Below are 15,628 nucleotides of genomic sequence, written 5' to 3'. Positions count from 1 at the left end.
CTGATTCAGGTAATCTTTCACGTCTCCCCTTCCCTTTGTCGCACATTGAAGACATCATACAACACCGGGGGTTTGACCCGGTTTGCATGAAACTGTTCTCGGAATAGCTTGGCGAACTGGGCAAAATAGGAAATATGTCCATCTGGCAGTCGTTGAACCACTGTATGGTCGTGCCTGTGAAGGTACCCATGAACATCTTGCATCGCACTACGTCTGAGCCACCCGAGATTATCATCTGAGCATTGAACGCAGTGAGGTGACTTTCGGGGTCTTCCACCCCCGTCAAGGTAATCTTGGGTGCCACATAGTGCGCGGACACTAGCTCGTCCATGATAGCCTGCGAGAAAGGTTCGGGACAGTCTCTCTCAGGCGGGTTCGCCTCTCGTTGTCCCGGAATACATCGGTCTCGTCGCAAATCCTTATTGGTTTTGCGTAGCTCTTCTTAGAGTGCCGTGATGGTCTCCATAAGTTGTTGCAATGTGGCAGCCTCGCCTGTACCTTCTTGTACCACTGGTACTTGCCTTGCGTTCCTCATCTTCGTTTACAAGCTTGAACAAAGTGTGGATAGGATCAGGTTTTAGCGGGCCCCACGGTAGGCACCAAATGTTCTTGCCGGTTGATTGCGTCGCTGGTTGATTAGATTGGCCTCTTCTGGAATTAGAATCACGTCTCCTTGTTGCGCAAAAATAGGGCTCCGTTGAGACAGAGGGCGCCCTACCTATTGATTACACTCCGACGATCAAGTTAGCTAGGGCTCACCAAAAGTAACAATTTAGTTCAATGTGCAAAAACAGCGTACCTTTTCCTAGAGACTTACTCTCCTTTTATCGATGTATATGCCACATGGAACCATTCTCCTGGAGATAAGTAAATCTTAACTGAAAATATTCCAGCACGTTAAAGTAACAGAAAAACCACCTGTCACGGGTACCAATGATCTTCAGGTGCAAAATAGTAGGCCAATATTTTGTTATCAATGCATCTCCCTATCTACTTAGGGTTAATAACAATGTGCCACGTGTAACAAATATGCAACAGAAACATGCAATAGATACGTAACAGAGAAAATATTCCACATACTAACAATAGTAACAAGGTTATATCTGTTAGAATGCATGACTTTAAACTAGAGGGGGGGTGAATGGTTTAAAGAGGGTTTTCACAAACTTTTTAGTCTAGAATGAAATTCCTTTAAGAAAACTTGATTCATAATTCAGTTTGTCAAAAACACAAAGCAATTTAGCACAGCACCAGAAAAACAATCGGTTGTTTCGTAGAAACAATCGGTTGTTTATACCAGTTCACAAATATAAACTGAAATTAAAGAGTTCAAGGGATAGAGAGATTGCACACACAGGTTTATACTGGTTCACTCTTAAACCAAGAGCTACATCCAGTCTTCCCAGAAACCACTGGGGAATCCACTAAGTAACCAAACCTAGATTACTTACAACACCACCAAAGAAGTGACCTTGATCCCCTCAAGACACACACTTCCTTTGGCTCAGCATAAACACCACCAAGAATGCTGATCTTGACAACCTCAAGAGCACACAACACTTCTCAGCTTCACACACAGAGTTTTCACAAAGTACAAAAGGATTACACTTGTTACAGAAAGATCTGAAATCAATACAAGTTGAAAATCCTATTCCACACTCTCTTGATCAAAGCAATCTCAAAGTAATCTTCAACTCTTCAAAAGCAAAATCAGTGAAAAACTCAAATTTGTTTTTCTTTGATTAAATCTCAGATCTTGTTTGTTACATAATCTGAACAAACTATTTATTGCTTTCAAAGACTGGTCAAAGCATTTAAAACTGGAGCGTATTCAGTTATAAAATCATTTAAAGCTTAGTCAAAGCACAAAACAGTTTTCTGTTATGGTCCCAAAACAAACAATCGGTTGAATGCTCGAATCAATCGGTTGTTTTGGTTTGACAGCAAGTCAACCATCAAAAACAGTTTTCAACCTTTCTCAAAACACCTAAGTATAAAACAATCGATTGATTCGACAAAACAACAGGTTGTTTTTCACTTAGTTTGAAAAACACTTTCAATTAAAAGGTTTAAGAATGCCTAAGCTTTGGATTCAATCAAGAGTGGATTTACACAGATAATCTACCCCAGATCCTATTCTAAAACACCTTATCAACAACAAGCACATCCAGCCTTCCATCAAACTTCAAAGGATTTGGATTCTTCAAAGCTTGAACACACTTGATTCAACAATATCTACCACACAAATATATGTTTTAAACGGGTTCATCAATGAAATTACTTTGCGTACCCATCATGCGCCCTGGGTCGCTCTGGGCCCAACCTGACCAAGGTCATCGGTACAGGTTTACTTAGGCCCAGTTACCGAGCAGGCCTCTCGCGACGCAAAAAGAACCGAGCATACGAAAATACTACCGAGAACTGAGCACTGGTCAGTACAAGTCAATTCTGAAATCCCTAACATATGCCAAAGTAACATCATATTGCCTTGTGATTCGAAAACCGATTCACTCATTATTTAGTTGGGTCCAGGCCTATCACCCTACAACAATCAAAATAAATAAATGCATGTTAAAATTATAATTACAATTTTTTAATTTTATTTTTAATCTAATATAATTCTTACATATATCTCAATAATCAATTAAAACCTCAAAGTGATTATTCTTTGAAATATTCAAAAAATTTATTTACATATATCTCAATTATTACTTTAAATCCTGATATTTATGAAAGGGTATTACTTAATTTGTTTCACACGATTAAAATTAAATAAATAAAATCTTTAATCAACCCAAAAATGAAATATTAATTGATTTATTAAGAATTTGACCACATGAAACTATAAGTAGGCCCTTTGAGTGTGAAGAGTTCTTAAAACATATAAGATGATTGTAGATATATTTAATTGATCTAAGATATGCTTTCTAGCCTTCTTACATATAAAATATTTGATTTAATTATCTTATTTGTCCTTATATTTGGGGTCAATATTCAATTTAGTACAGTGATTTTTAAAAAATCAATTTGGGTCCTATGTTTTTTAAAACGTATCCAAATTGGTCATTTCCGTTAAGTTCCAACTTACAACGTCATATGTTACTTATATGGCAGAAATGTGTTAATGTGGCGGAGAGAGTGTGTTTATGGGACCGAGAGAGATGTTTATGTGGGGAGAGAGAGGTGAGATTGAGAGTTATTATTATTAATAATAATAATAATAACAATAATAATAACAAAAATAACAACAACAACAACAACAACAACAACAACAATAATAATAATAATAATAATAATAATAATAATAACTCTCAATCTCATTTCTTTCTTCACATACACATTTCTTTATGTCACATAAACACTCTTTCTGCCACATAAGTAACACTTGACACCTAAGGTGGGACTTAACGAAAAAAATCAAGTTAAATATATTTTAAAAAACAAAATGATCAAATTGATTTTTTTAGAAAACCACGGTACTAAATTGAATATTAACCAAAAATATAAGAAGGAATAAGATATTAACCACAAATATAAAAACGAATAAAGTAATTAAATCAAAATATTTCTCTGCCAACTTTTCCCATTCTCAAATCAATTGGAAACCTCACAACTCGTTTACCATCTTCTCCCCAAGAAAACTTGAATTTTTGAACTACATCCTCCCCAAGAAGCTCCACTCCCTTCCCCTTAGCCGTCTGATATGCTGACCATGATTTTATGTAAGTAAATAAATCATCCAAATTCATCAAAGTCTCTGTCACAAACTCAAAGGGTCCTGTGTGATCAGCACCCTCCACAGGTTCAAATGGAAAATCAATTCTTCTATAAAGCTTATGAATCAATTTTCCTGCAGGGTTCCAATAAGGGCCTACCTCACTGGAATAGAATTCATCAAGGACTGTGTCTACTTCATCACAAACTCTTGGCAAATAGTAGCACCATGCAGCAATCACTCCATGAGGCTTCTTCAGCACCCATTTCACTTGTCGGTACAAGGTTGGCATGTCAAACCAGTGCAGGGATTGGGCCATGGTTACAAGGTCTACGCTTCCCTCAGATGCCACCATTTCTTCAAGTTCAGCCATTGACATGATTGGAGGAGTGTGTTGGTATCTCACGTTACAAATCTTCACTGCAAATTCAAGTTGCTTGGCACTAGCATCCGTCGCTATCACCTTCTCGTATATCACACTTAACTGAAATGAAACATAAAATTTACTTTCGATACATGTGTTTGTCGAAATTGAGAAAGAAATGTTGATGGAAGTGGAAAGTGAAGAATTGACAGAGAGGGAAAGTGAAGAAAAATAAGGAGAAGAAAGTGAAGATACAGATTTGGCAGCCTGGCCACTTCCAGTGCCAACATCCCAAGCAAGGTTGTGAGAGGGAGTCTTTGAAGCAATGAATTGGAAGAGCTGTGGAGGATAACTTGGTCTTGCATCTGCATATTCTTTTGCCTGCTTCACAAATAGATCTGCCATTTCTCTTTTATCTTAGCTTTCCAATTTCTTCTCAATAATACTCTTGCGTTTCTGTGTATACAAAGATAAATATATAAATAAATACATAAGAGTGAAAGTGAAAAAAAAGGACTATTACCGATAAAAATAGATGACATTCAGATATTTTGTTTTTTAAACATTGCAATGATCTCTTGGAATTAAAAGAGAGAGATAAATAGTTGCATCGAATGAAAAAATCATTATTTTCACACCAGAAACTATAAAGTAAAACAATTACATAAATAACACTTAAATATATTTTAAAAAAACGAACCATACTAAATAAAACAATTACCCTCGGATATGAATTTATCATACATATTAAAAATGGTAAAATTAAAATAAGAACACGAAAAAAAATATTATGTCCTACCCGGCTAGGCTTATTAATAAGTTTCAACATAAATTTGTTCCTAGTTTTTTTTTATCGGCAAGAAAAAATAAATTAATATGAACCACTTTAGGGTAACTCAACCCTTATAATCATAACACAACAGTTCCTCAAAACCCCTTCTAACCTACCTTATCCTTATAACCTTAAAACAACAAACACCCTAGCTAGAGGAATAAACCTTGCATAAGCTCACTTAATTGAAAACATACCAGCCATAGGATCAATGCACCACTCAAAATAAGTAAAACAAGCAGAATCAAATTTAGATGTTACCCAAGACCAAACCTTTAATTGAGCTAAGGTAAACATTTTTGAATGATCGATCACTCCACCTTAAAAAATATGTTTATTCCTGTGCTTCCAGATTTCATTTACTACTGCAATCCAAACGCTACTCCAAACAACTTTAACCTGGGCAGATGCATTTAACAAATTATTGCAAGAAGTGAGAAACTAGATCAACATGATCAACCGACATAATCCCCAACCATGTAAAACACCGTTTCCAGACAAGTCCAACAATCCTGCATTCAAAAACCAAATGATTTGTCGACTCCACTTCCATTCTGCAAAAGCTACAGAGGTTGCTATCAACCGAAACCCCACGCCTTTCCAAGTTAACTTTTGTAGCAACTGAATTAAACAACACCCTCCAAGCAGTAAACTGGGCTGAAGGCAAAACATAAGACTTCCAAAGGGATACAAACAGACTATCTCCCTCGTAGGGGCCTCTTAATTTAGCATAGGCAGACTTTACTGAAAACCCACTATCTTTACCTACCTTCCAAACCCAGCTATCTTCAATACTCAAGACCGGGGCCTTTCCATGCACCTCTTGTAACAGCTGGGCTTCTTGACTATTTTCCCAATCAAAAAGACCTCTCCTCCAGACTAACTTCCACTCCCAACTATCGTTAACCCACTCCCCGCAAGACTCTAAATTCCCTTCTTTATTACCACATAAAGAATACAGTCTTGGGAATTTACTTTTCAAATCTTCGTTGCCCACCCAAACATCTTTCCAGAACAAGATATCCTTCCCGTTTCCCACTCTCCACTCACAACATCTCAAAGGTTCTATCCCATTCCTCCACCCCCGCCCCCCTCCCAAATCCCTCCACCAGTTGGAATCCTTAGCATTACTCCTTTGATCTTGCAAGATTCTCCAACCTCCGTATTTAGAGTCGAGAATTTCCTTCCAGAAACCACCCTTCTCAGTCTCCAGATGCCAAATCCATTTTCCCAGGCAGAGCCACATTGAAAAGCCTTAAGTTCAAAATACCAAGACCGCCAGCTTCTCTCGGCTTGCAAGCCTTTTTCCACGAAACCCAGCCTATTTTCCTTCCTTCTGAACCCCAACCCCACAAAAACCTTCTCTGAATTTTTTCAATCTCCTTTAGCACAGCAGAAGGCAACTTATACATAGATAAATAGAAAAGTGGGATAGAAGAAAGAACCGACTTAATGAGATAAACTCTCCCGGCCAACGAAAGAAATCTACCTTTCCATCTTCCCAACCTATTTTTAACTCTTTCAAGCACTCCGTCTCAAAACGAGACTCGCTTGTGGCTCCCCCCACAAGCAACCCCAAGTATTTAAAAGGGGTTTTCATCACTTCGCAATTAAGGATTGTAGCAAATTGTTGAATCACAGTGTGGTCAACCCCCACCCCTCCAATTCTACTCTTCGAAAAGTTGACCTTCAAACCAAAGGCTAATTCAAAACAGTGCAGAATGACTTTCAAATTGCAAACAAATTTAAAGTTAGCTTCACAAAGAAACAGAGTATCATCCGCATATTGAAGCATATTTACCTTAACCTTTTGTACCCCAACCTCTAGACTCTCCACCAGATTCTTCTCTACAGCTTTCCTTACAACACCTGCCAATCCTTCCGCCACAATAAGAAACAAAAAAGGCGCAAGAGGGTCGCCTTGACATAAACCCCTCTTAGGGTAAAACTCCGAAGTAGGACTCCCATTTACAAGCACTGACACAGAGGAAGACTCTAAACATGATTTAATCCATTTGATCCATCTTTCGCAGAAGCCTAACCTTCCAAGCATGTAATATAAAAACTCTCAACTTACAGAGTCATCTTGTTTGGAGTCCACTTACAGAGGCATGCCTTTTCGTAGTCCACTTTAAAGTAAACGCAACTCTTCTTCCTCCGCTTCACCTCCTCTAAAACCTCATTAGCCACGAGGACACTATCCAATAAGCCCCTTCCTTCCAGGAAAACAGATTGCCTAATATCAATCAACTTACTTATCACCTTCTTCATCCTAAGAGACAAAACCTTTGAAACGATTTTGTATAAACAACCTACCAGAGAGATAGGTCTGAAGTCACTTAGCTGCTGCGGGTTGTCAATCTTGGGCACCAAATAGATGAAAGACGCATTTGACCCTCTGGGTCAACTGCCTCTATCTACAAACTCGTTCACAGCCTTCAGAATATCCTCTTTTAAAATCCCCCAACAAAACTTTAAAAAGCCAAAGTTAAATCCGTCGGGACCAGGACTCTTCGAGCTTTCACAACTCCATACTGCAAATTTAACTTCTTCTTCAGATATATCTTCAACCAACATTCTATTCTCCTCCCCAGAAACTGAGTTAAACTGGACATTATCCAACCTGACAGGAACCCCGTCAACTCCATCAAATCGAGATTTAAAAAAACTCCTAACCTTATCCTTAACCACCTTTTTATCATCACACCATAGACCGTCCACAAAAACTCCATTTAAACCATTTCGTGTCCTCCTCCACTTGACAACCGAATGGAAAAAGCTTGTATTAAGGTCTCCATGTTCCAACCACTGATGTTGGGCTTTCTGCCTCAAAATGGCTTCTTGCTTAAAGAGAAACCGACTATGATCTGCCAGCAGCAACCGCCTCTCCTCCCTTAAAAAATAAAAAAATTGTGTAAAAAAATTTTGTGATACATAATTAAAAATATTTATTTTAAAAAATGATACATTAAGTTGTTTAAAAATATCAAATAAAATTATGTAAATATTTGTTTAATAATTTTGTTGGTTTATGTAACAATTTAATTGTTAATGTTTTTTACTTATCTAAATTGTTTTTAATAAAGTAGTAAACAAAATGAGTTAATAATAACAAATTAGTTGTAATAATACAAAAACACTAATTGATTTAGAAATATGAAGTAAAATAATGTGATTAAATTTGTAAATATATATGGTTCTTTTATTAAATATGGTAATAGTGATTTGAATTATTTTAAAAAAATTAGAATGTATTTATTAATTTGTGCAAATTGTAGTTAGAAAAAAATTGTAAATAAAATAAAAATACGATTTATAGATTAATTAAAAGAACATGTAGGACAATAACGTTATTGCTACATGATAACGAAGAAATCATTGTGGGAGATTATATGATAGGATTATTGGTTTATCCATCAGAATAGGTTCGCTTTTCGTATTTGTCTCACAAAATGTAGGTTAGGTTGACTCGCTTTACATAATATATGGATTAATTTTATTACTCTATCTCGTTTAATGCTTTATTTGGATTAAAGAGTGGAAATAAGGGAGTGAATTTGAGATTATTTGAAAAGAAAGTGTAAAGAAAGTTTGGATGTTTGGATTAAGGTAAATAAAATGGAAAGTGTGGGAAAAGTTTATGACAGTTTGTGAGTTATATGATGGATATGATTGAAGTTGTATTTTTTTTAATTGATAAAAATGTAAATTTACAAATTTATCCTTATATTTAAAAATTGTTAAAAAATAATTTTATTTATTTATTTATTTATAAATTATAATTATTTTTAATTAAAATTTACTTAAATATTTATAATTATAAATATATGATAATAACTTATTTTTATATTAAATTAAATTATTATTTTTATCTTTACTTTTTTAATTAATAATTATTATATAAATTTATTTCTTTATTATTAAAAAATAAATTTATTATTATTATTTATATTTATAATTTATTACATATATAATATAATTAATTATGTTATTTTATAATAATTATTTTTTATAATTTAATTATATTTTTTATATTTAAATTGTAATTGTACTTTAAATAAAAATTTGAATTTAAAATAAAAAAAATAAAAAAAGTAAATTAAAATTAATTAATTAAATAAATATATATACAACAATGCGAAGAAAGTTTAGAACGCCTAACATTTTTCGCATTCTATTATATTTTATTGTTTTGATTTCTGTGTTTTCTACGGAAACAGTAGAATTTATTTTTTCTTCGCTTTTCTTCGTTTCAATACAAACGAGGTCTAAGGGTTGGTTCGCATATTAACGGGTTAGTCTTAATAAAAGAAAATTAAAAATTAATAAAAATAATTTTTTAAATAGAAATTTTGAATAAATTTAATTCTTTCTTTTATTTAGATGCATTAGGTAAATTGTCTCACAATATTATTCCCACGATGCATTATAAGATGTGAGTAAAAATTTCAGAATGTGAAATATGAGGCTACATGAAAAAAATATAGAGGTGTAAAAAGAAAACTCTAGATTTTTATGTTATGCGGGTCATGTGGACCAACCCGTTTCACTCAATACTTGACCCTCGTGGACTACAGATTATGTGGAGCAGATATAAGTAAACCAACAGGTTGGAATAGACTGTCCGTCTCACATTTGTTTTAGCAAACCGCGGAGCAGTCCACACAGCCTATCTCTCTTTATCATCCCTATATAGGATAATCTTCTTCTTTTTCTTATTATGGTTATTGTTAGTCTTGTTGGATAAAAATGTTAGCGATATTTTGACAACTCCAAATGAGTTGCTCCAGTATACAACCGCCCACATGACAAAAAAATATATATTTTATTTCCGTTGTGGCATCCAGGAAATTTTTTTGAAAATATTTTAATTTTTGGTGTTTAGGTTAGATTGTAAAATTAGATTAAAAGAATTGGGGCTTAATACATTGTCTACACTTCATGCCCAGATCCAAGGAAACTTTTTCTGGAAGTAAGTGTTCGTGTTAGTGGAGGGTTGGCATGAGGTGGGGAGAAAGTGAGATAAATCAGATTTTTAGAGGTCATGAGTGTAGGATAATGTCAAATAACTACAAAATTCACTCAGTTTAGAGGGTGACACTCAGTTTAGAGGATAAGAGTATATGGTGATCCTATTAAAAATATGTAGAGGATGACAGTATATGGTGATCTATTAAAAATATGTAGTAACACATATTGCACTTCTTGCACAAACCCAATTTTTTTAACCTAATTTCGCAATATAACCTACACACCAAAATTTTAAATCTTTTCAAAATATTTTTATAAACCATACAACAAAAATAAAATGGAAAATGTTGGTTGAACAACCGCTTATCTCATTGCTCCAGTGTACAACTGCCCAGGTGGCAAAAAAACAAATATTAAATTGTTGTTGCGGGCCCACAAATTTTTTTTGAAAAGGTTTAATCTTTGGTTCAAATTTCCATTAGGGTTACGATAGTCTCCCTCTTTCAATTTCTTCTTCTTTTGGTGGTTGAACTCTCCCTCTTTCAATTTCTTCTTCTTTTTGGTCCCGTGGTTCACCAGTGCATCGTTCCATCTTTGAATTTCTTCTTCGCAAAGGTCTCGTGGTTCTCCAGTGCACCGTTCCCTCTTGCAGTTTGTTGTTGTATTGGTTTCCTGTGTCGTGGTTCCGTGGTCTTGTTCTTCGTTGCCTTCGTCGACCGGTGTTTGCTCGGTGGACGCCCTCCATCTCTTTTCACAGTGGTTAGGTGATAAAGGTAATATATTTTTTATTCAATGGATTATGAAGTGAAACATTGTTGTTGTGTGATTTTGATGATGTTGTGTGATTTTGATGTTGTTGTAGAACCTATTTTGATTCAATTTTAGTTTGAGTTTCGTGTTGAAGGAAGTTTGAAGCTTTTCTTCCTTGAATGTTGAACTGTTGGTATTGTTGTTATTACTAGACACATTGATATAAAATTGATAAATTTTTTTCACAGTGATGAAGTTAGAGCATATAAATTGTATGTTCTAATCGTTAAACAAACGAGTTTGGTAATTGTTGGTTTAGGGTTTAGTAGGAATATGTGGTTGGGGTGGGCATGATGTGGGCAGAAAGTGCGTTAGATAAGATTTTTAGAGTCCATCAGCTTATTGAGTGTGATTGTATAAGTTGGGAGACCATGAACATTTGGCATGTGCTCCATTTCCTACATCTATTGCATGTTGAGCTTTGAGGCTGTTGTTAGTAGAGGATAATTGTTTGAAACACTTTGCAGGCAAGACTAATGGCCAATGTAAAAATATAATTCCAAAAGTCCAAATTAAAACAACTTCATACAACTAGATTAATTGAAAATAGAACACGATAGGGTAACCTCATCATAAAAACTACACGCAAATTACTTATTACCCCAACTCTGTGTTGTGCACAGATATGTATTAGGTCTTTCATGCTGTTGACAACCTCCGAAATTTGTCAAGCATTGTAGCATGTAATATATTGGTTGAGAAAATACAAAGCATAACAAATCAAAGGTTTTCTTTATTGTACTCAACATTTGACATACACTTTCAGGTATAATTTAATACCATACCTGCAAACATCTCACATATGTTTCAAAAAAACCCAAGTCATTAAGCAATTGCAACTCCAAAATCTGTGGAAGCTGGTGCCATGCTGTCAATACCCTGATGCAAAATAAACATTACATTAAGCTTTGAAGCTTGAGTCCAGTGTCATTGTAATTGTTTGTTACCTAGATGTGACATAGACTGTACTAAGCAGTAGATACTTTTTAACCAATCATTGTTATAAAATGCTGAAAAACAGAGTGTGGTTGACAAAAGGGAATGAGAATATGAATTTGTAATCTATATTTAAGAAATTACCATGAGATGCTCTTAATTTTGTATAGCATGATTGTAAAAATATGAATGTGTGACTTTGCATCTCTGTATGTATAAAACATGTTATTTCTGTGAAGTAGGGCAGTAGAGTGCAACCAAACATGCCCATGGGGTAAAATGTCATACTACAATAAGATCTTTTTGTTTCCAATTTTACAGTTAATGATTTCCAACAATACTTTTTTTCCTGTGATTTTGGCCCTGGTTATATACAGTTGGATAGCCGTTCAATAAACCCAATAAATATGAAGAAACATAGTTTGCACCATATCCTTTCTGTTGAGTTGTTGTTATCCATGTATGTAGAGTTGTTTTTATCCATCTATATACCGAAATCACAGTATGCAGCATGAGTGTAAGGCAGTATCCAGTGATCACAAATTCACTCAATGGGTTTGTTGTATGTGGTGACCCTAGTAGGAATATGTGGTGATCACATTAGACTTCCTGCACAGTCCCTTTGCAAACTTATTCTGGAAATGTGAAGTGCGTGTTGGTGTTGGTTTGGGTGGGCATGATGTTGGCAGAAAATGTGTTAGATCAGATTTTAGAGTCCATGAGTGTAAGACAGTGTCCAGTGATCACAAATTCACTCAACTTAGGGCATTGTTGTATGTGGTGATCTTAGTAGGAATATGTGGTGACCACATTATAGTTCTTGCACAGTCCTTGTGCAAACTTATTATGTAAATGTGAAGAACGTGTTAGTGTTGGTTGGGCATGATGTGTGCAAAAAGTGTGTTATATCAGGTTTTGAGAGTCCATGAGTGTATGGTAGCGTCCAGTGATAAAAAATTCACTCAACTTAGAGGATTGCAGTATGTGATGACCCAAGTAGGAAGATGTCGTGACCCGCATTAGACTTCTTGTATACACCAAGTGCAAACTTGTTCTGGAAATGTGAAGTGCGTGTTGGTTGGGGTGGGCATTACGTGGGAAGAAAGTGTGTTAGATTAGGTCTTTAGAGGGCATGAGTGCAAGACAGTGTCAAGTGAGCAATTATTCACTCAACTTAGAGGATTGCAGTATGTGATGACCCAAGTAGAAACATCTGGTGACCCACATTAGACTTCCTGTACAGACCCAGTGCAAACTTATTCTGGAAATGTGAAGTCCGTGTTGGTTGAGGTGGGCATGATGCGGGCAGAAAGTGAGTTAGATCAGGTTTTGAGAGTCCATGAGTGAAGGGCAGTGTCCACTGATGACAAATTCACTCAACTTAGAAGATTGCAGTATGTGGTGACCCAAGTAGTAACATGTGGTGACCCACATTAGACTTCCTGTACACACCAATGCAAATTTATTATGGAAATGTGAAGTGTGTGTTGGTTGGGGTGGATAGTCCCCCCATCAAGGTAGTCAAACAAAAACTTCCTATACAGCCAAACGGGTTAGTATCGAAATGAAAACTTTTGTTATTTTTATGCATATTCATATGTAAATATTTTTATGTGCTTTTCTTTATGTAGTTATGATTGTTGAGTATTGGTTTTGAAATATATTGAGCTATGGAATGGTATGGTTGACTATGACGGGAAGACGATGCCTGAATACAATAGCATACGTATTTGTTCCCTTCATTAGTAGAGTACAAGTTATAAGTTTTATTTTGCACTGAAAATTGATTCTCAAAATTAATTTCAGGACGAGCTTCAAGCATTCCGTCAAGAAATGGTTTGTAATTGGGTCCTTGATGCACGTAATGCAAAAAGAGAAAATGTGTTGAGGGAGTTCAACTTTCGTGGAACTTCAGAATGATGGTGATTGAGAGTGCGTTGCATGTGAAGCTGCATGTTCTGCAATTGTGTAGTTATTCATTACATGTTTTAGTGTATCCTAGGAGCATTCATAACTGTAGAAACATAATGGATTACATACACTTCTATTGAGTTGAACAATGTGAGAACTTTTTAATGCTGAGAATTGAAGATGAATATTGTTGTACCATATGATGCAACAAACCTTCTAATTACACTTAAAATTAGTTTCCATCATTTGTAATTATGATGGGAGGTTTTTCTAGAAATGTTTTTATTCGTATTCAAACCCAAAGGATCCATTAGCAGGTGTCACATACTGTGGAAGGTTAATTTAACGGTCGTTTGTGGTTAAGTATGACTTCGTTCTTAGTTCATTGGACTCGGTCAAAAAAAAGTTTTAAATATTTACATTTGTGCATTTTGCTACACTAAAATAAGTTTAAAGTTAACAATATTAAGTTAAAGTTCAAAATTTGACAACTTTTTTACCAAGTATTTGGGTAAAACATAAACAACTACGATCAAAGTGAGGAAGACAAAATTTCATGATACTATGCCTAAGCAACGTTCCATCCAAAAAATTTTGTGCAAGCTCAAGTGGACCCCCCTTCAACACTGACCTATTTTCGCTCAATCCAAAAAAAATTGTGTAAGCTAAAATGGACCCCTTCAGCACTGGACTATTTTCGCTCAATCCAAAAAATTTCGTGTAAGCTAAAATGGACCCCTTCAGCACTGGACTATTTTCGCTCAATTCAAAAAAATTTGTGCAAGCTAAAATGGACCCCTTTAGCACTGTCCTATTTTCGCTCAATCCAAATTATTTTCGTGCAAGCTAAAATGGACCCCTTCAGCACTGCCCCGTTTTCGCTCAATCCAAAAAATTTCATGCAAGCTAAAATGGACTCCTTCAGCACTGGACTATTTTCGCTCAAACCAAAATTTTTCGTGCAAGCTAAAATAGACTCTTTTAGCATTGTCTTATTTTCGATCAATCCAAATTATTTTCGTGTAAGCTAAAATGGACCCCTTCAGCACTGCCTCGTTTTCGCTCAATCCAAAAATTTTCGTGCAAGCTAAAATGGACTCCTTCAGCACTATACTATTTTCGCTCAAACCAAAATTTTTCGTGCAAGCTAAAATGGACCCTTTAGCACTATCTTATTTTCGATCAATCCAAATTATTTTCGTGCAAGCTAAAATGTACCCCTTCAGCACTGCCCCGTTTTCGCTCAATCCAAAAAATTTCGTGCAAGCTAAAATGGACCCCTTCAGCACTGCCCTATTTTCGATCAATTCAAACTATTTTCGTGCAAGCTAAAATGGACCCCTTCAGCACTGCCCCGTTTTCGCTCAATCCAAAAATTTTCATGCAAGCTAAAATGAACTCCTTCAGCACTGGACTATTTTTGCTCAAACCAAAATTTTTCGTGCAAGCTAAAATGGAACCCTTTAGCACTGCCCTATTTTAGATCAATCTAAATTATTTTTGTGCAAGCTAAAATGGACCCCTTCAGCACTGTCCCTTTTTCGCTCAATCCAAAAATTTTCGTGCAAGCTAAAATGAACCCCTTTAGCACTGACCTATTTTCGCTCAATCCAAAAAATTTCGTGTAAGCTAAAATGGACCCCTTCAGCACTGGACTATTTTCGCTCAATCCAAAAAATTTCGTGCAAGCTAAAATGGACCCCTTCAGCACTGGACTATCTTCGCTCAATCCAAAAAATTTCGTGCAAGCTAAAATGAACCCCTTCAGCACTGCCCCGTTTTCACTCAATCCAAAAAATTTCGTGCAAGCTAAAATGGACCCCTTCAGCATTTTCCTATTTTCGATCAATCCAAATTATTTTCGTGCAAGCTAAAATGGACCCCTTCAGCACTGCCCCGTTTTCGCTCAATCCAATTTTTGTAGTAGAACCTAAAGTGGACCCCTTGAGCAGTTTACCATTTTGGCCCAATCCAATTTTTTAGTAGAAGCTAAAATGCAACCATTGAGGGAAAATGCATGACTGCTAATACTACTCACATAATTGATCGATTTAGAATAAATTATCCGCATTTTCGGGATAACCATGTA

At 35.6% G+C, this 15,628-nt stretch overlaps 2 protein-coding genes across 2 annotated transcripts; both read right to left on the bottom strand.

Annotated features, from left to right (window-relative positions):
- Positions 1-3,299: 3,299 nt before the first annotated feature.
- On the bottom strand, positions 3,300-4,565 carry LOC137813975 (uncharacterized). The gene is made up of 2 exons (XM_068616482.2): positions 4,335-4,565; positions 3,300-4,199 (listed from the first exon to the last, which is right to left on the bottom strand). Exons 1-2 carry the CDS (start codon positions 4,482-4,484, stop codon positions 3,558-3,560), a joined length of 792 nt encoding a protein of 263 aa, XP_068472583.1. The 5' UTR covers positions 4,485-4,565; the 3' UTR covers positions 3,300-3,557.
- Positions 4,566-7,314: 2,749 nt separating this feature from the next.
- Positions 7,315-10,474, bottom strand: LOC150029607 (uncharacterized). The gene is made up of 2 exons (XM_090296483.1): positions 10,371-10,474; positions 7,315-7,804 (listed from the first exon to the last, which is right to left on the bottom strand). Exons 1-2 carry the CDS (start codon positions 10,472-10,474, stop codon positions 7,315-7,317), a joined length of 594 nt encoding a protein of 197 aa, XP_090152609.1.
- Positions 10,475-15,628: the final 5,154 nt, after the last annotated feature.

The sequence above is a fragment of the Phaseolus vulgaris genome, chromosome 1, assembly GCF_051622355.1.
Source record: "Phaseolus vulgaris cultivar YP4 chromosome 1, ASM5162235v1, whole genome shotgun sequence".
Classification (NCBI taxonomy): Eukaryota; Viridiplantae; Streptophyta; class Magnoliopsida; order Fabales; family Fabaceae; genus Phaseolus; species Phaseolus vulgaris.
Note: the sequence above shows the minus strand (reverse complement) of the source record. Positions and strands in the feature narration are given on the sequence as shown.

Bases quoted from the DNA above. Each gene is read 5' to 3' on its own strand.
- LOC137813975 (XM_068616482.2), bottom strand. From the start codon at position 4,484: ATGGCAGATCTATTTGTGAAGCAGGCAAAAGAATATGCAGATGCAAGA. The intron at 4,200-4,334 runs GTATCTTCACTT...GTTTCATTTCAG, and splicing joins GTGGCCAGGCTGCCAAATCT to TTAAGTGTGATATACGAGAA.
- LOC150029607 (XM_090296483.1), bottom strand. From the start codon at position 10,474: ATGGAACGATGCACTGGTGAACCACGGGACCAAAAAGAAGAAGAAATT. The intron at 7,805-10,370 runs GTAACCCTAATG...TTATTTTTTAAG, and splicing joins ATTGAAAGAGGGAGACTATC to GGAGGAGAGGCGGTTGCTGC.